At 28.2% G+C, this 20,679-nt stretch overlaps 1 protein-coding gene across 2 annotated transcripts; it reads right to left on the bottom strand.

Annotated features, from left to right (window-relative positions):
• Nucleotides 1-73: 73 nt before the first annotated feature.
• Nucleotides 74-20,577, bottom strand: LOC126839199 (intersectin-1). Of its 2 annotated transcripts, none has more exons than XM_050574330.1 (29): nucleotides 20,394-20,577; nucleotides 19,096-19,270; nucleotides 18,789-18,931; nucleotides 18,416-18,718; nucleotides 18,293-18,344; nucleotides 17,666-17,824; nucleotides 17,121-17,606; nucleotides 15,976-16,114; nucleotides 15,598-15,915; nucleotides 15,300-15,537; nucleotides 14,746-15,016; nucleotides 14,465-14,660; nucleotides 14,131-14,245; nucleotides 13,887-14,056; nucleotides 13,651-13,809; nucleotides 11,952-11,993; nucleotides 11,723-11,869; nucleotides 11,459-11,606; nucleotides 11,227-11,391; nucleotides 9,074-9,189; nucleotides 7,166-7,272; nucleotides 6,435-6,507; nucleotides 5,437-5,643; nucleotides 4,978-5,061; nucleotides 4,612-4,908; nucleotides 4,346-4,541; nucleotides 2,127-2,204; nucleotides 1,861-2,031; nucleotides 74-299 (listed from the first exon to the last, which is right to left on the bottom strand). In XM_050574330.1, the coding sequence occupies exons 2-29, from the start codon at nucleotides 19,245-19,247 to the stop codon at nucleotides 145-147; spliced, it is 4,887 nt and encodes a 1,628-aa protein (XP_050430287.1). In that variant the 5' UTR covers nucleotides 19,248-19,270; nucleotides 20,394-20,577; the 3' UTR covers nucleotides 74-144. The 2 variants fall into 2 exon arrangements, with proteins under 2 accessions (XP_050430287.1, XP_050430286.1); XM_050574329.1 differs by having other exon boundaries at nucleotides 81-299; nucleotides 19,096-19,252; nucleotides 20,394-20,576.
• Nucleotides 20,578-20,679: the final 102 nt, after the last annotated feature.

The following is a 20,679-nucleotide window of genomic DNA, read 5'->3' on the forward strand; positions in this document are numbered from 1 at the left end:
GCATTAGCTAAATATCTTATAATAAATAAACTATCGGTACTTACTAACACGAATACACTATTTAAACAGTAATATTAAAAAACATCTAAATCAATAAGTTATAAAAATTGTATAAATGTTATATTGGTTACATACGATAGGAATTTAATTATTCTTGTCAAATAAGCATAAATCTAATTTTAAAGTTATTACACCAGTCTGTACTTCTCTTAGTTGAAGATGTTTAGTCAGAGGTCCTTTGTTATTTTTTGTAGCTTGTATTATATCCATTACACGAATTTCAGATCTACCTAAAAATTCTAAACACAAACATTCGTACGTCATATTGTTTATTTTTTTATAAAACTTAATAATTATTTTTAAATTATAATAATTCCTTAACCCTCTTATACTCGTAATAGGTAGAAATCAACATTCTACGAGGCTATAATAGCACGTGGTACTAAATTTAGGGTTTTTCTAAGTACAAGAACCGCTAGGCGCTAAAAAAGGCAGAATAATTTATTACAATTTTTGAGCTGGCTTGATAACTCTTTACATTTTTCTATGTAATCCCACAAAAAGCGTTACTTAAGTTAACGCGGCAAATTGTCTTCTACTCTTCCCTCCCTTCCTTTGCATTATAAACGGCGCAATGCCTTAAGGTGTATTAAAATTTTACTTCGAACAGGCCCGTAGACTAAAACTGTTGTAAATTATTCATGTCATACAGAGTTGAGCAAAATCTACATTTTCAGGATTTTGAAAATTTTTTAATTTTTTAAATAGCATATTTAAAATATAAACCCTATTATTTAACCTAAAAATCATATGTTAAATAATTTGGGGTTTATAAATTATAATAATACTCGTGTTAACATGGTTTAATTGTGGTTAGAAAATAAAATATGTTTTTATTAACTTGCACTTATAATTTTTATAATGTTTAGTACTACCTACTAATTTGGCCCGTTTTCTCGTAACGGTATTAGTGCGTGAAGAGAGACATAATAATTACACTGGTCAAAAAAAATTCACTTTTTGTGAGTAACATGAAAACTTTTGACTGATTATGTTAAGAACAAGGTTTAGTATAATATAATTGATATTTGAATAATTTGGATACGAATAGTTTTGTAATGAATGGGTTCATCAAAATCATTAAATTCCGAAAGGCGAAATATTTTTGTCCATCCAGTAAGAAACCTCACACATGTAGCACAACAATAGTGAAGACCTCCTACCCCCTTTTAGATAATTTAACTACAAACTACACCCTCAACAAATTTGTGACCTATGGTGACAAGCCCAATTAAACACGAGTCAACTTATGTCTAGCTGCTCCCATTTTTTCTTTATTAACAACAATTATGCTTCTGATATGAACATTCCCCCTCTCTTCCTTCTTTTTGTTTTTCTTATCAGCTGATCCTCATCAATGTTTGAGTATAAGCTAATAAGTAATAATTACTTATTATTGTTAATTATTGTTTATAAGTTTTTACATCAATCTATAGTCCTTATAATAAGAAATTCACAACTTTATGTTTTATAAATTATAACTAAACAATACGTGTGGAAACTTAAAGGTTTTAAATTACATTTTTTCATGCAACTTAATTGATTTTTAAAAACATATATTTAAGAAGAGGATGTTTTCTACATCGACCCCTCCTAATAAATAACCCTACTTTTCTAATAAATATGTTACTGATGACACGATTAGTACCTGAGCTACAGATCTCTACACAACTGCGGTTATTACCTAAAGACCACAAATTTGTAGATGTATGTATTAGGACTTGAGCATTTTTGTTACTTAATAATTAGCATTAATGCACAACTGTAGTAAGTTATCCTTATGCAAAACAAAATACATACCATCAGGAGAATAATAACCTTTGTTAAAAACAGTAATACATAGAATATCATCTTGAATATTTTTAACAAGAAATTGCATTGAAGTATCCCATTTTGGATCAGTAGATTCATTTGTTGGTGTACACTGTTTACGCGATCCCATGCTAACTTCACAGAATACTGCTCGTTTTCCTGTACCACATTTAACCAATGAAAAGCGATAAATTATTACTAGTGTTAATAATATAATATACTTAAATTAGTCAGAAAATATTATTAGCCTTTACCCTTTTTTGGGGTTTGGAGTTTCTTGCCGTCCATTATAAAAACAAGAACACGACCACAAGCTCCAAAATCTGCTTTTTCTACAAATTAAAATATGCACAACTTACTAAAATATAAAATAATTGGATATATACTAGTTGCAATAAAAGCTAAAAGGAAACATGTTCCAATTTTTGACGAAATTTAGTTACTACAGGTTATCTATTTATCTACCTTAAATATATGTTTTATATACTAACTGGACTAGTCCACGTCCATCAATTGTTATGGAAATATGAGCCGTTGAAGTAAGTGTTGTGCAGTAAAGGTGCGATTCCTATGCCCGCGGCGCAATCGTTTTTTTTCAGCCGCACGGCCTAGAACGAATTCCTATGGATGAGTGATCCGACAGTATTCACTTTAAAGTCGTAGTGTGATAATTAAGTTTAATAGTGTATATTTTTTAAATGTCGGTGTCACGCCACCATAAAATGTTACTATCTATAATATTTTTACAGTAATTGACGAGAAGCAAGCTGTTCTGCATCACTTATGTAAAATTTTTTTAAAAAAACACAGTATGTTCCAAGCCAGGAAAAATGAGGGATTTGATAATATGCTAATTGAGAAACACTTATGGAAAAACCAAACGAAGTTTCGAGAGTTTAACTATGTGTTAAACTTAAGGGGCCTCTACGCTAGCATTTATCAAGGCGCATTGTATAGGAAACTTTTCGATAAAACTTAATATTAAGCTAACATTTTTAAACATACATATTACCATAAGAAAGAAGTATCTATTTTGATCATTTTTTTTTCAACTTTTATAACGCATATAGGATCTATTTTTTTACAAACCACATACTACTTCAAACGTACTGTCCTTATGAATACATCGAATTAAATTTTTAAAAAACATTTGAATTCTTCCCAACATTTTCAAGGCATCGGTCGTGGCATAGTTTTAAAATGATTTTCAGTTAATTAATTATTTCAATAATGAAGAACTCAAATATTTTTTCAAAACTTAAATCGAAGTATTCTTAGGAACAGTACGCTTGAACTAGAATTGTAGAATTGTTGTTTTTGACCAAAAATACGCAGGTGTAGGGGCCCCTTAAAAAAAACCGATATAACTTGTAATCCAACAAATAAAATTAAGAAACCAATTTGCCCAGCTAAAAAATTGGTGGTAACGTTAAGGTAAATTTGAGAACTCGTACTATAATCATAGCTGGTATCGTAATTAAAATTAGTTCTCGTTTTGTTGTTGGTCGTCGTTATATTTTGTGGGTTTCAAATTAGATGTCTTTCATCCCTATATAAGGACTCTAAATCAGCCATATTTATATTACATAAATAGTTATATCGCCGCCCCGATAGAACAATGACACACACAACTGCAATAATTGAAATTTTACAGGAGAACCAAAAAACAAAATTATTTTCACTAAAATGTTAATAATTCATGAATGCACAATTAATTATGAAATTGGGGCTTGGGAAATTATTACAATACAAGTCCACTAAATAGGTCTACATTATTTTGTTCGCTATATCTAAACACGTTGAAGCATTTAGTCCATTTTACCAAATTTTGCAGTTGTGTCATTGTTCTACCGGGGCGGCGATATGGTAATATACTATTTCAATTAATATTAAATTAAATATTATTCTAATTAATTGTTTATAAAGACCGCTCTCGGACTCAATGGTCATACTTAATAACATGTTAAGCAGTCCGGCGCGGCTGAAATTAGAGTCGCGCCGAGCAGCCACGCGGCTACAGCCGCGAGCATAGGAATCGCACATGTCCTCTTTCTGCACTCTATGGTTTAGTGTTCAAAACCAATATTTTATTATAAATTATAATACATGTTAAAAAATTAAATACCTATATAAGTTCTAGATACTGTCTTAAAATAATTTATTGAACTTTAATTAAAAACATATTTTTATTACAATCTATGTTTTAAATGTAACTAAAAGCTAAGTACTGAAAGGGGACATGGCATGCTCAAATTATTTTTTTTTTAAATATTGAGATTTTATTTTAAAAAAATGAATAATAGATTAATCACCATGAATAGTAACCATTTATTCATTTTTACAACCAACTTCTATTTTAAGGCTTGCCTAGACAGTGTTCTGTACCTAATGTAAAATTTGATTTTATGGAAATGTCCCCTTTCAGTAAATAGTGCTTTATATAATATATATAAAACATTTGTTTTTTACTTACTTGACTCTATTAACTGTTTTTGATTACTTTCACTGGCAATTAAAATGCGTTTTGCTTCGTTTAATTTTTTCATCCATAAGTTACGTTCACTAGACGTTTGAACGGTCAGTAATATAGGCGTATTATCATACTCCAGACGGAATTCAGCACAATCGTTCATTGATTCAATAATGTTTAATTTCGATAGTAAAAATGGCTGAAAATGTAAACAATTTCTACATTATTTTATAATTTATAAGAAATTAGTATAAAATTAAATAGCTTACTTGTTTGTAAATTTTGAACGTATGTCCGGAAAACTTATCAAATGTGAATGATTGTCCACTTAAAGTTGTCGGTTTTACAGGTTTGACCAAAAGCACCATATCGTTCATTAAGAAACCTACTAATTCTTTACCGCTCTTAGTCTTAGATAAACTACCGTAGTGTAAGAACTTTCTTGATCCCAAAGAATTTGTTAACGAATTAAAAATCAGTTGTTCAGTTAATCCTTCACTATTCACGTGCGTTTGCAACCATTCCAGTCTATCTGAATTTTCTTTTTCTCGTACACCTTCATTTACCTGAAATTCAGATTCAAAGTTATAAAGACTGTTGTTTAAAATAATCAAATGAATATCTTATCAATTTACTTGAAGGCATATTTCTTCTGCCTTAGCCAATGCCTCGTTTAAATGTAAACGATCTGGGTGAGAATCCGGAGTGTTTTCTAAAATCTTTTAAAAATCATAATGGGAGTTCAACAGATTAAGATAACATTTAAAATACAAAAAAGCTAAGGTAGGTAATTAACCCGGTTTATTCGTCTCGATCATAGACTGATATTGGTTAAAAACATTACATATTGCAACGAAATGCGGATGTATATAAAATAATCTGCAAATGTTATCGTAATTGCAACAGAGTATTTCTAATCCTATTTTTTTTAGTCCTAGACAATCGTTTGGCTACAAATTACATCATACATGTGAGCCGTGAGGCTAATTTCCTACTCTGATTATTTACCCAGAAAAATACAATTGCATACCTACAGCACAATAACAATATATAGCTGTATTTTTAAGATCGGTAATGTAAGTCATATTTCTTACTTTTTGTACAAGTAAGGGATATTTAGTGATTCTCTGCATAGGTTTTATGAGGAAGGAGCTCAATGGTAATCCCTTAGTTCGACAATCACTTTGACAAAGTTTAGTAACTTCGCGAAAAGCCGGATTAGTTTCTGTAAGTTTTTGTAAAGTAATGGCCGCATTCAATTGACAGCTGCAGAATCGCACATATCGTGTCATTCTCGGAAACTAAAATTCATTAATAATTTTTCAATATTATTACTGTTAGAATAATTCTACTCTACTATACACATTTTCCCCATTTTTTCGTTAAAATCGTATTTATTCAGTATTCATTTTAATCATTTTTTTCCTCTTGATAAATTAAAGATTTTATTTTTTACATTCGTTAACCAAAAAATAAGACAAAAAAAGAGGTCCAGTAAAGTTGGTTTACATTAAGAGGGCGTCGCACCGGTGATTTTCAGTGGTAAAAATGTTTAAGCAGACTGAAAATAACTCGCTTATTTTGGTTTTAGAGTAAAAGCACCCATTATAAAGTTAATAGAAAACAATATTCCGGAGGGCAAGACGATGCCATAAAAAAATAATTTTTTGAAAAGTTACAGTCATTTAAAAATGTTAAAATAGTCGTTATTTCTAAACTATGTATTGAGCGTTAAACTTGGAATAATGAAAAAAACGCACTGTCTTGTCTTCCGAAATATTGTTTTCTTTTAATTTTATAATGGGTGCTTTTACTCTAAAACCAAAATTAAGTGAGTTATTTTCAGTGTGCTTAAACATGTAGAGATGAAAAACATTTTTAAATTACTTTCAAGGATGCTGTGATAGTCCAAAAAATAAATTAACTACCAAAATAGAGTCCTAGTTATTCAACTAATAATTACACATCACAGTTTAACCTTTAAATTAATATTTTGTAAAAATTGCCTATAATTTACTCCTTAAAAATGGGCGGTGCGACGCCCTCTTAAATTGCTGATACATTAAATGCAAAAAATGGAAATAAATCTTACGTGTTCGCACAAAATATCGCCAACTATTCGTATAACTCCTGCGGGACTCATATCTCTGCGTACCCTTAAAGATCTAAACAAACAGTTAATTTATTAATTTTAATACATCGTTTTATCAAAGAGATTGGTAAATAACCTAGGTTTCTGCCCGCAATAATTATTCCCCGTGAGGGTACTTTTGTGAAAAGGCGAGTAGCTACTAATATATTATTATGTATGTTTGCATTATTATTTATTAATGTTCACCTCAGCGCGTACCTCTGACAATTAATAACATAGTATGTATAATATGCCGTTTTAGGAGTACCAGTAAATATATGTGAGGCGAAAAGGAAAAAAGAACCTCCTGTCGCGCGAATTCAAATCGCAGGAGAGACCAAAACATCGATCAGGATTGGAAACATATTTTTTAAAAAAATGCTATCTGAATAAGGGCACTTTATTTTAATTTTTGGTTAAATTTCATTCCTTATATGTGTGAAATAAAAAGTTGGCATTATTTCTAAACTTTAAAGCGTTTATTTGTGTTTTATTGCATATTTGTGTAGAAAAATAAAACAAAAACTAAATAATAAATTTAAATAAAAACAACGGTAGTATTATAATATTAACATAGCAAGTCCAATAATTCATCGGGGTTTTATCAAAACTAAATACCAACAAGTATTTTAGCTTTAATATGAAGCTGAGAAAATATTTTCATACTTTCATTTATCATTTAGGTAACTTACGTCAAAAACATTTGATTGCATTCGATAATTTCTTCCCAGTTGATAAAAATTTGTCGAATTTCGGTAGTGGTAAGAACTTTGCTTTCATACAGTGGTTTTTCAAAAACCTTAAATCAATATTAAGAAACTGATTTTTATTTTGTTAAAACATATTTTAAGCATATTTTTACGATGTCTTTAAAAAAAAATATATATATATATATATGAACAAGGTGATTTGTTTTTTAAATGATCCAATCAATATTATACAGGGTTTAATCATACAACGTAATCTCAATTTTCACAAAATTTATTGTTTTTAACCCCCTCCCAAATTAGTTATTTTTATATTAACTTTTGAAACTTAAATGGAAACGCAATTTTTTTTCTATACATGTAAGTAAATATTTTTCTATAATATTCAAACATTTTTACCTTCATCTCTTTTACTTGAAAGAAGTATGTACTTGGTTTTTTAAGACATAAGTTTTTAATTCTATAAGTATAGGAACAAAAACTTTTAAAAAATTTAAGCGTTTGAATTTTGAATTTTCATAAACCTGTTCGTTTGGTATGACTTTGTAAAGATTTTAATTTAAGATCGGTATTCATTCGGTTTTCACAACAGTAGCATCCCCATTAAATAATAATATTGACATCCATCGATAAAATTGTCGTCTGTGACAGTGTTTGAATAAGTAATTAAGAACCGCTTGCCTATCATTAACTCAAAACATTTCTTTGTGTCTTGTTATCGGTGTTTTCGTCTTTTGGGCAATGCGAACAACCAAATTTTAAAAAACCTAAGTAAATATCAATTATAAAGTAAAATGTAATATATTTGCTAAGTCAAACGAAAAAATTGATCAAAATTCAAACACTTTTAATATTATATCTACATATTTATGGAATTAAAAACATGTTTTTTCTTGAAAAAATGAGGTTCATACTTGTTTTACGTATAAGAGATGAAGGTAAAAATGTTCAAAGTATTGAAGGTTATAGTAAAATATGAACCTACAAGTATAGGAAAAAAATAATTTTCAAAAACAATTTCTGAGAAAAAGATTGTCTTAAATCAAATGGATCACCCTGTATATTTTATTAACTTTATAGTTAAGAAAAATTTGCTAACAATTTTGACCGATCGATAACCAGTTTTAGGAGAATTATTCTTAAAGTTATTTAAATTTAAAGTATAAAATGGGGGGAGAGTGGTGAGTAGTACTATTTGTTTTATACTATTTTATTCTGCACGTATTACTCAACCAACATATCCTTTATTCATGTTCATCAACCACAAATACATATATTTTTATATTTTTAACTATGATTATATTATACAGGGTGATTTTTTTTATCATGGGCCACTCAACATGTTATAGGTGTAATAAAAATTTTTAATGTTTTTTCTCATATTATTTTTATACAATGTGTATAAAAATCTCAATTTTTCACGACTTTTTGGTTTTCCCCCTTCCCAACTTTTGAGTTTTGTATGGTAACGTACATATTTTATGACCTTTTTAAATTGAGAATAATGTACTAAAATGTTGACTGGTCGATAACCAGTTTCGGATAATTATTTTAGAAGTTATTGAAGTTTCAAGATTAGGGTAGAAGGAAAGATGGAGTGTAGTATTATTTTTATCTGTGCGGATTTCCCAACTGCACTAAAATTGTAAGGATAGGACGGGAGAGGATCCCATCCTAACTTTTAAACTCTTATAACTTTTAAAATAGTTGTCCAAACAGCGCGCTTTGCTGCTCTTATTAAATAATATTTATCTATTATTAATAATAATTATACATTATAGACAGTATAACAAAATATACATGAATATTATTTTTGTTTTATACATACAAAATAAAAATATATGTTAACGTTCCAAACAAATGTTTTTTTTTTTTAATTTAAAATATACATACCTCGTGGACAGAAATCATATCTTCAATGTAAGCTTGTTCAGTGTTAATCAACTCTAATATATGTTGTTGTCGTTTCCGTTCTTCTTTATTTAAAGTCACCTGAATTGTTACTTCAGCTATATTCATACAACACAAACAATTTATAAGGCCTTGTTGAAGTATTTTAACCAAAGTAATATTTTACAATTTTACTAGGAATTAATTAATTATTTTAAATAGATATATAATTTGCCTATACACTAATGACTAATACTTAAGGAAACAAATTGGTTTAATTAAATATCTTTTACAATAATCAGTAGTTTTACTACCTACTAGAGTATCTCATAGAGTGGTCAATTATTTTGACAAGGTATTTGATACACATTTTTTCCATTTACCTAACATTGAAGAATTCTATTCTTTTCTTTATGCAAAAGAAGAATGCAAGAAAGCCTTTTGGTTATTTAAAAATGTATTATAATTTTTGATGAATTAACCATTTAAAATAATAGCTAATTATAATTTCATAAAATATAAAAATACACAAGATATAAGAAGTGTTTTTATTTTTTTATTTTATTTTAAACTCAGTATATTTTTGAAGAACACATTTTCTATAATAAATATTGCATGATTAATGTGTGCATTAAATTGTATACTTAAGCAGCTTATAAAGCAAAACTATAATGAACTCCTCTAAATGTTATTACAGACAGATAATATAATAATACACTTCTAGTAAAAAATTAAAATTTATATTTAATAATATATAAAGCGTGGTAATTTCTTAAGTTTTTTTCTTTGGGAAAGTTTTAAAGCAGTGGATATTGTAATAATTTATCATAGAAGTTGCCATTTTTCATCTCACTATTAATTAATTATTATAAATAACTACTAAACAAGAGTAGGGTAATGGTAGGCGGATCAAGCTGTATAACCGGTTTAAACGCCAACTTAGTTGTATCCTACACTTTTACACAAGATCTTTCTAAAACAAAATTCATAATTAATTTCGCTTAATAACAAATTAGGTTATTCATTTGATTTTGTGAATTCTTATATCATAAAACTAGTTACATTACACACAATAAATTTTGCAAATTTAAAAAAAAAAATTTTTCATGTTATGTGAAAATGAATTAGCAGTAGTTAAATAAAATACTCAAAAAAATAAATGAATCCAAAAAAAACAATTTTAATATACCATTTACTAATTAAAGAAAGACCTTAAGTAAAATTACTTTAAGTTTAATTATAATAATACATAACAAATAGAAACAATTGTTTACTATTGTTATTGTTAAATTATGATTAGGCTTTAGAGAACTCTAATGTAGCATATTTAGTTTTCAAAAATAGAACTAATAATTAATCGTAACTAAACTATTAAAATTATAAAATTATTATAACGATATTTATCCAAAAAAAAAATATAAATATGTTTTATAGTAAATTGGAGAGAAAATATTGCACTCAAGTAAAATTCTAAACATATAAATTAGGCAAAATTAAATCAAACCTAATAATAATAAAAAAACAATATAAAAATGTTTAACGCTAAATTATATAAAATAAATGTTAATAAAGATAAGATATTGTGTATTATAAGTATGTTTTACAATGAAAAACTTAAATTATTTAACTACTTTTGAGATAAAATAAATAAATAGTGTACGTTGAAGTACTCAAACTAGCATCTTGATGTTCAGTCGTCTGATGAATTGCTAGCCAGTGAACAAATGTGTACAAACTCCTACAATAAAAAAAAGAAAAAAAAGAGACAGAATATAGAAGATGTTGATATAAAAATAGAAACTTAACATAACATAAATATATACATTAATGCCGTATTTCTATTTTAAAATTCCTATACCTATATAATTTTAATGTTATAATGTAATAACTAATTAGAAGAGTTCATTATTGCAAGTTTGTAAACAACACAGTAAATAAATAGTTATATCTATTATTTATCTTACTTCAAACATGTAAATCAAGGGATATCAAAACTTGATTATATTATTACTAACCTTATAACTATATAAATGTCATTTAAAATTTTTTCATTTTTAGAGAATACAATATTTGAAATGTTCATTTTTTACTAATTTAAGTATGTTCATATTTTAACATGAATAATTTAAAAATGAAATAAAAAGCAATATACTTACATAGAGGTGCTACGTAATTACTGGGAAATAAGCCAGTTTTGCCATTTATTTCTCCTCTCCACCAGGCTTGTTCATCTTTTGACACAATAGTTATTATCTCATCTTTTTGAAAAGATAGTTCATCATTATGTACTGCATTAAATGGAAAAAGTGCAATGACTTTTTCTGAAATATAAATGTATATTTTATATTTTTAATATACTTTATAAGAAAAAATATTAATATTATGTACCTTTTGCATTAGTAGAAGGAATAGCTGCTGTTACAGGCACAGTTGAAGAACTATTTTTTTTAGCTGGTGAATGGGCTCTACCAGTATTTCCCAATGGCTTAACATATGATGCCGGGAACCATCCAATTTGTCGTTTTTGTCCTTTTGCCTAAAAAAAAAAAATTGTAAAACATTTAGAAGATAAAAGTAAGACGTTATTATTATTTGTGTAATTTGTAGTAACATTAAATGATTATTAACTCTGAATAGTTTAAGATTTTTTACCTGTAACTCTCCTTCCCACCATCCTGTTGTTGTTTTTTTTCTAATTTTCACTAGCTGTCCACGTTGTAAACTTAGTTGTTCAGCACTTGTGGCAGTGTAAGCAGCAATTACAGTTGCCACTTCTGCTTTTTTTGAACCTCTTGTAACCTGTTTATTTTAAGCATGTGTTTGTGAATTACATTTTTCAAAACTATTTTAATATCAAGAAAATTTAGAAAAAATGTTTTACCTTGTCATCATTTTCACTATCTTCAGCCGCACTGCCTTCTTTCTAAAATTATACAAAGGCATTAAAAACATTTAAAAAAAAACAATAATAACATGGTGTTAAGTAGTTAAATACAAATAACTAAGTATTGTCTAAAGAAATTATGACTGGTTGTCTATTGAACAATTATTCTCAGAGTTATTATGATTTATAAGTACAGACGGGGAGGAATGTAGTGGTATTAACCCTGACTTCTATATGTATAAAATGTACACTACATGCTATTAATTTAAAAAGTTAATAAAACATATATTATCAATATTCAAAAGTTAAACAACATATTTTGTAAAAGACATAGATTAAAAAAAGTATAAATTTAATTTAAACAAAACAATTTTGAAATTTGAATTAATATATGTATAATTTGATAGTTTGATTTTAAACAGGGCATTAAATTAATAGTTATAAGGCTTTTTGATGTCAAAGCCAAATTTTATTTATATAATTTTACAATAGTAGATAAAATTTTAATTGACTACACTTAAATTATTATGTTTAAGGGGAACGGAAAGCGCTATTTATTTAGGGGCAAAAGAAAGGCAATATTTGACAAAAATTGATCTAATAGCCATTTTTCTTATGCCTACTAATTTCAATGTAAACACATATTACAATTTTCTGATTATAATACTTATAAAGAAATTTTTCTCCGAATTATGACGGAAGTTTGATAAAAAATTACTTTCGTAGAAGTCATTTTCTGGCATATCTATTGGACGGATTTCAAGTTTTTTTTTTTATGCGAAGCTTACTATTTTTTCTATGGGGGCTAAAAGGCCGATTTTTGATTTAGCGACTAAAAAGTAGTTAGATGTATTAGAAAAACTATAAAAAAGTAAAAATAAAAATGCTTATAAATATTTTTTGAAAACAAAAATAAAAAATCGGCCGTTTAGCCTCTATAGAGATGATAAACTATAAAACAAACAAAAAAGTATTGAAATTGGTTCGGTATACACTTTGGAAAGTGACTCCGCGTTTTAGTCTTTATTTGTAAAAATTTTGACGCTTTCCGTTCCCCTTAACAAACAAAAATATAGAGTAACGTTTTTTTGTTCATTTGAAGACTAAGATAAAATGTCTGTTTGGTCACATAGCGTTTAAACCATCAAAATCATATAAAATCAAATTACTAAATGAAGTAAATGTTTTAAAAATTACAACCTCACACTTTTTAGTAGCATTATATAAAAATACAATTGGTTTTAAATTTGATTGGCATTAATAACAGAATGCAAAGATCAGCCACATCAGGGAAAAAATTGGTACACCTAACTCATCCAACAAGCATTATACTACAATAAGATACAGAAATAAAAATTATCAATTTTATGTTGAAATTCAAACTATACAACAAAATATTATTAATACTTGTAAACTTCTTAATAAACTGATTGCACTAATTTTACTAATTGTAAAAATTGTAATTTATTTGATTAAAATATTATGCCAATGACCTTCGAAGTTGAGGTGTATTATTAATAAGAAAACTTAAGCTATCAACATCAAATTAAAGCATCGGAATGTCTTTATTTTTAATTAGTTTTTTTTAACTATGTTTGTTTAAATTTAAAATTTAAAAAAGTAAATATAAAGAAATTAAATTTTAAAACAAAAAAAATATTATTTTATTCATGTTGTATCTATACATTTAATATACCTTAGTTGATGCTAAATCTGGGGTAATAGATCGACTGCCTCCTATTTTCTGAGATTCCAACTGTATAGGCGTGGTCAACGGAGAGGAAGTAACAGATGTTTCTGATTTTACAGAAGTAGCAGTTTCTAATGGAGGATTCTTGACTAAAGGTCCCTGAGGCTAAAATGTGTATAGTTAATTCATAAAATAACTTGTATACTATAAATTGTTTAAAATATTTTTTAAAAATTACTTACTTGCGGCTCAAGAAGTTGCACATAATTTGAAGGAAATACTCCAGATCTGTCACCAATTGTTCCTGTCCACCAATCACCATCTTTTTTTGTGACTAACACCACCTCATCTTGGTACAGGTTCAAATCACCTGGCTCAACTGACTCGTAAGGATATATAACAGTATAATACTCTAAAATATGAAATGCAAAATAAATTAGTAATTCCAAATAGGTATTATAGAAAAATAAATAATAAAAAAAAAACCTTGTTTGTGAGTTGGAATATTAGTATCATTGACTAGATTTTCAATTACTTTGACCAAATTTTTATTAAACCAACCAGAACTGTTATCTGAGGTTTTGCCATACCACCAATCACCCTAAAATAAGTAAAACTTATCAAATTAGTAGCCAATACTTTTAAGATAAAGTACTGTTAATTTATAGAGATGAAAAGGGGACCTCATCATAGTTTAAATGTCAACAACTGTTCATTTATGATGAGAAACACCTATATTGACAGCGTGAAGCTAGTTGTCATTTATGAGCACATTATTAATAATAAGTAGGTATATTTTAAAATCAATAACAATACGTACTTGATTTTCAGATACTTCAATTGTATCACCAGCTTTTAAGGATACATAGGAACTATCTGTTCCTGTCCAATCACTTAATACTTGAGCAGTGATTTTTACTGCTGTACCTTGCCCAATAACGAGTTTAGTAGGTGGATATGAGAAGTTGGTTTCGTAATTCTCTCCGAAATCATTTTCCGGAAGTTCACAAATTTCACTATAAAATGAAATATGCAAAAACCACCAATTGTCATAAAAATATACAAATGACCCTAGTTTAATTTTATAAAAATTCAACTTACTCTAATGGTTTTTGAGTAGTTACTAAATTGTCTTCTAAGGGAGCTTGTCGATTAGCTATTATATTACGTATATCATCTGTACCATCAACTGTCTCTACGTATGATTCAGGAAACCATCCAGTCTTATTTTTTAACTCTCCTGCCAGCCATCCAGGCTCTGCATTTTGTTCAAGTGGAACCATAATAATGTCACCAGGTTGAAATGACAATTCATCAGCATTACGAGCTTCAAATTCATACAGAGCCCGGCACTTTTTATAGGCACTGGATTCTACAAATATACATAGAAATTTATACTTTATAATAATAATAAAACAACATTTTTTACTTAGCGAAACTTTTTTATGGTTTTTAAGAGAAATTTTACTCAAGACACTAAATTTAAATAGGCTAGTATGCTTTTACAATTTAGACTATTAACACCATCAGGTAAATGATATAATATACTTATGTATATAAACAAGCATTAAATAGTTTTTGGGCTAATTTTGTTTTTAATAATTCTTCACTATATATTATTTATATATAACATTATAAATAAATAAAAACAGTACCTAAATTAGATGCCGAGGAATCTACAGGCCACTCTGTAGTTGGTGCTGCATTCCATGCATCATCACCCCATGATGACATGTCTTTCGCTTTTGTTTTCTTCATTGCAACAACTTTTTGAGTATGCTCAATATAGTTAGGATAAATTTGTTCACAGTCCTCGATAAGTTTTGTTAACTGAGCCTTTAACTGATCAAGTGTGTCATTGTTATTTTCAACATCTTGCTTCTTTAACTCAATCTATGAATAAAACAAAAAAATTAATTTTACAAAAATCTATTAACCAATACATTATTTTACCTTTGAATTAAGATCACCGATTTTATCTTGTAAATTTTTTAATGCTAATTGCTTGTTAGTAATTGTTAATTGTGCTTGCTCTTGGGACTCTGCAGTTTCAACACCAGAATTTATTTTATTTTTTGTCTCTAATCGTATTTTTTCTTGGCTAACAGAAATTAAACGTTGGTTTTGTTCCTTTAGTGTTGACTTTAAACGAGACATTTCATTCATTTGTGTATCACGTGTTGAACGCATGCTATCAATAGTTGATTTTACTCCCGTCACACTAGCTCGAGTTTCACTAATTTTCTGAGATAGTTCTTTGGCTTTTTCAGTCTAGAATTATGATATCTAATAATATTTTGTCAATTAATAACAAAATGTATTATATCATACCATTTGCTGTATGTCAATGGTTAAGCTTTGATTTTTTGCCTTAAGTTTTAAAACTGCTTCTTGTTCTTTATGTCTCTGCTGTTGCAGTTCCATGCACTTTTGCTTTTCCCATTCCAACTGGCGCTGTCTTTCCATTTCTCTACACACAAAGAAATCAAACACTTAACATTACTAAAGCGTTAAAATTTCCAAAAATTGAGAAGTGAGAAAATCAGTTAATACAAAGGAAGTACGTAAAAACAAAATAAGAAGAAGAAAACATATTCCAAATATGAACAAGCATTCACAGCCGGATTAATTACTTCAGGGGCTGTAAGCAAATTATTCAGATGGGCCTAATTGATTACCAAATAAATATAATACCAATAAAATATATTATGAGTCTTGAAGACTTTTTCCAGTGTTGGGAGAAGGGTGTGAACTACAAATTAAAATATTATGTTGCATAATTTTATTTAAGAAAAATTATGCAACATTAACAAATATTTAAATGTAATAATATTTATTACATTTTTTTTTAAATTTATTTATTCGTATGGTAATATTTATTACATAATCATGTCAAATTGAAAATGTTTAATCAGTCCAAGAAATTATTGAATTATAGGTAAATATACATTCATACTTATTATATAATCAGTTAACATATATTTTTAAATGTCAGCTGATTTATGGGCCAAATTTTTTCGAGAGCCGTAAGCAATGCTTGTTTTGCTTATAGGTAGATCCGGCCCTACATGTATTATAAATTATATTAGTAACTATTTATTATATTTAAATAATCATTATCCAACAATTTGTTTTATTAGTAAGGTAAAAAATGTATAAAAATAATTGATAATTTTAGATAGCACAAATAACTTGAAAAATCCAATCCCTCAGTTCAATTTTTTTTTTTTGTGTGGCTATTTAAAAAGGCACAGAATATTCAGCTGCGTACCCAATTTTAAAAAATATATATCATTACTAAACTTGGTAAATTGGTTTTTGTATATTTATTGAAATTTTGTTATTTATCAGTGCATGTGTCATTGCAAAAAAAAAATTCATTTTAAAGTATAAGTACTAGTTTTATGCAAATATTTTAGTTTATATTATATATTTATATTTATATTTTTATAAATAAATAATATTTATTTGCTTACTTTCGAGCCGCTTCTCTTTGTTCTTGTGCTCTCTTTCTTTGTTCTTCCCTTTCTTGCTCTAGCTCTCTTTGTCGTTGCATCTGTATTTCTAATTCTTCTTGCCTTCTTTTTTCTTGTTCTAATCGTATTTTTTCTTTTCTCTCTTGTTCCTCACGTTCTTTTCGTTCTCTTTCTTCTTGCTCTTTTCTTTGTATCTCTAATAAAGCTTTACGACGGCGTTCTAATTCAGCCTGGCCTTTTTCAAAATTTTCTTTGCGCTTATCTTCAAAAGTAGTCTGATTTATGAGAATAGAATCAGATTCTGGTGTACCTTCATTTGGACCGGTTAAACTACTTTGACGTTGTCTTCTCAATGATGGAGGTATAAGCTCCGGAGGTAAAGGAATATGAATTTTTTCACCAGATTTAGCCAAGTCGCACAAATACATAGCCAAGACAAACTCCTCACAAGATAATTGACCATCTTTATCCATATCAGACAAATTCCTACATAAGAAAAATAATACAATTAATACTTTAATACTATTTTAATTAACAGACTATACCATATTTGGGCAAGAACATTTTGCGGCAGTTGGGTAGCCATCATAAGTCCCCGTGCTTGTACGCCAGTCAGAAAACCTGATCTCATGCGATCAGTTGTGTTAAATAATTGTGTGTACTTGAGTTTAGATTGGTGGGGTATTGCCCATTCTTGATTCCCTCTTCAATAAAAAAAAAATTCAATTTGTTAATATCAATAACTAAATAATAATTGTATTAATTATAATAAATTACATAAATACATACATTTTCGAAAATTGTATTGTTATAATATGGGGATAAAAAACCTAATTTATACACAGAAACTTAAATTATTAAAATATAAGACCAAAATATGTGATCAAGTGGGTAAGGTGGCAGGAACAGTGTGTTAGTGCTCAACGTCTGACTTGACACTCCACTACGGGTGGTCTCTCTCTATGGGTAGGCAAATGTCCAAAGAGGGGACTACCATGAAAATAAACAATTTTTATAAATAAGAACTGTTGATTAACCAAATTTCAATTTAATTCTACACTGATTATAGCAGCACAAAGAATGCTGAACACATTGTACCACGAGGGCAAAGAACCAACTTGCACTAATTTATTAAACACATTTTGTTATTATTAATGTTAACATTGACTTACGGAGATTCTATTGGCAAAGGCATTGGCATTGAATTGACTGGAGTTCCTGTGACTATTTATAATTAATACAAATAAAATGTTTAAATAGTTTTAATTAAAATCTAGTTGATTTTATAGACTTACGAGACGGGGCAGCAGGAGTTGCTGGCTTAGATAAAGGCGTTACTTGGCTAATAACGTTATTTAATATAGTTGGTGTTGAAACTGGTGTAGATTTGATTGGTTGATCAGGAACCGGCTGTGTAACTGAGGAATTTATTATGACAGTTGCTGGTGAAGCAACTGAAGGTGGTATAGGAGGAGAAATTTTTGGTACAATATTTGTAGGTGATACTGTTGTTAAAGGTAAACTCATAGGAGGTGTCACACCAGAAGCCAATGAAGGAGGATTAGAATGAAGTGGAGATGACACCTTTGAAACAGTGTCTAAAAAATAAACAGATTTAATATTTATACTAATTATAAACTATATGATGAGATAATGAACATGACTTACTGAAAGATTGAATGGAATTCCATAAATTACTAGGCAAGACATTAGGTAATTCTAATCCTCTTAGTTTAAGGCTGATTAACTTACAAGCAATAGTAAACTCAACAATATTCATACGGCCATCTGCATCAGTATCAGCCAAGGCCCTATATATTTTAATTTTAAAAATGAATAACATTATACAACATAAGTTTTTTATTTAATAATCTAAAATACATACAACTATAGTCTATAATCTTATATGTACACATACCTAAGGAAGGAAACTAGTATAAAATAGGCAAAAAATTAAAACATTGCATATAGTTACCATATTGCGCCAAGTACTGCTGGTGGTAATCTGGACTGCAAAAGGAACCCCTTGGCCTGTTCCCCTGTCACCATGCCATCGATCGGTTTCAAGGCTTGAAAATGTTCACAAAAACGTGACCATTCTTGAAGTGTAACTACCCAAGGATCCATAACATCTAAGTAAAAAAAAATATCTAAAAAAGAACTATTTAATACACAATACTATTGTGTTGTAAAAATATTTGTAATTTAATAATCGACACATTTTCATTTTTAAAAAGTTAAGCTTATTATATTTAACTTAATTACATAAATTTGAGGTTTTAACCCATTTTTTGTTTGTTCAAAATTCAATCACCTTTTGAATTTTTATTGATAACCTACATAGTTATTAACTTTATGAAGTCAAGAATAATCAATAAGAACTTAAATGGTGTAAATCTGGTTTTCTAGTAAGCAATTTCAATTGATCACAACACATATACATAAATATACCTTGTCCACTGAGAGAACCTGCCGGTTTTGTGGATGCAGACTGGAGACCACAAGCAGCCACCGAAAACATGCAGGGCAGTTTTAGGAGGAACACTAGTCACATTAAGTGCCACACAGAACTACCAATTTTCGTTGAGTCACAGCATGTTCTCTTAGGGGACAGGGCATATTTATATATATATTTAGTGTTAATTTCTATCTCCTTCTAACATAAAAATAACAAAGATAAATTTAAATGGACCTCCTTAGCTAAATTTATCTTGAGTTTATATTAAGTCAATTATTACTGCTATACTAGTAATTAAATATCTATTTAAATATATACTTAATAATAGGCATATTACATTAGGGTTAACGTGTACTAGTCAAGTATCTATACATATAATTACCTATTTAGTATAGGAACACTTAATTATATGTTATATAATAGCATAGGTCATAAGAGATGTTTAAAAGTATTATAAATACAACATTGACTAGTTAATTGTACAACAAATTTTAATTTAGTATAAAAAAATTGTAAGCAGTAAGTGCATATTACAATTTAATATTGTAAAGGTTCATGCCATGCAATTTAAAAGGGTGTGTCAGCGAATTCCAATATTCCTATTGTTAAAATTATTAACTTAAGTATGTGTGTAGACTTAAGAATTTTACCAAATTATACAAAAAATATAATAGAACAATGACTATATATATAAACTTTAACAACCAAAACCGCAGTTTTCCTAAAGTGAATACGCCATTTTAGTTCTGTCTATGTAACAAAGTAATCAATATTTATTACAAACATTATTTGTACGATTAAATAAACTTATTTACCAAAAATTACAAGCTGCCAGAATGTGCCAATGGGTGTAACAAATGCAAATTTCAATTTAATAATATAACTGTTCTCAAACGCAAATTTTTGTATATATTTATATAGGTATAAAGATAATACCTAAGACTAGATATATTATGAATTATAATATCCTTATACTCCCTCTACAAAATACTATGGAATAATCTATTCTATTATCTGCCAACCCTCTGCAGCTGACTTAAGTGGGCAGTGCAACATCTGTTATCATACAAGTGGCGCCTAAAAATCATTACTTGTTATCTC

This window comes from Adelges cooleyi, unplaced genomic scaffold (assembly GCF_023614345.1).
Source record: "Adelges cooleyi isolate 19-005CV unplaced genomic scaffold, UGA_ACOO_1.1 ACOO_flye_CR_arks_rails_tigmint_CR_PRNA_30, whole genome shotgun sequence".
NCBI lineage: Eukaryota > Metazoa > Arthropoda > Insecta > Hemiptera > Adelgidae > Adelges > Adelges cooleyi.

Coding starts and splice junctions, on each gene's coding strand:
- LOC126839199 (XM_050574330.1), bottom strand. CDS start 19,247: ATGGATCCTTGGGTAGTTACACTTCAAGAATGGTCACGTTTTTGTGAA. Junction 18,719..18,788: donor GAATTCCATTCAATCTTTCA/GTAAGTCATGTT, acceptor TTTATTTTTTAG/ACACTGTTTCAAAGGTGTCA. Junction 18,345..18,415: donor AACTCCTGCTGCCCCGTCTC/GTAAGTCTATAA, acceptor AATTATAAATAG/TCACAGGAACTCCAGTCAAT.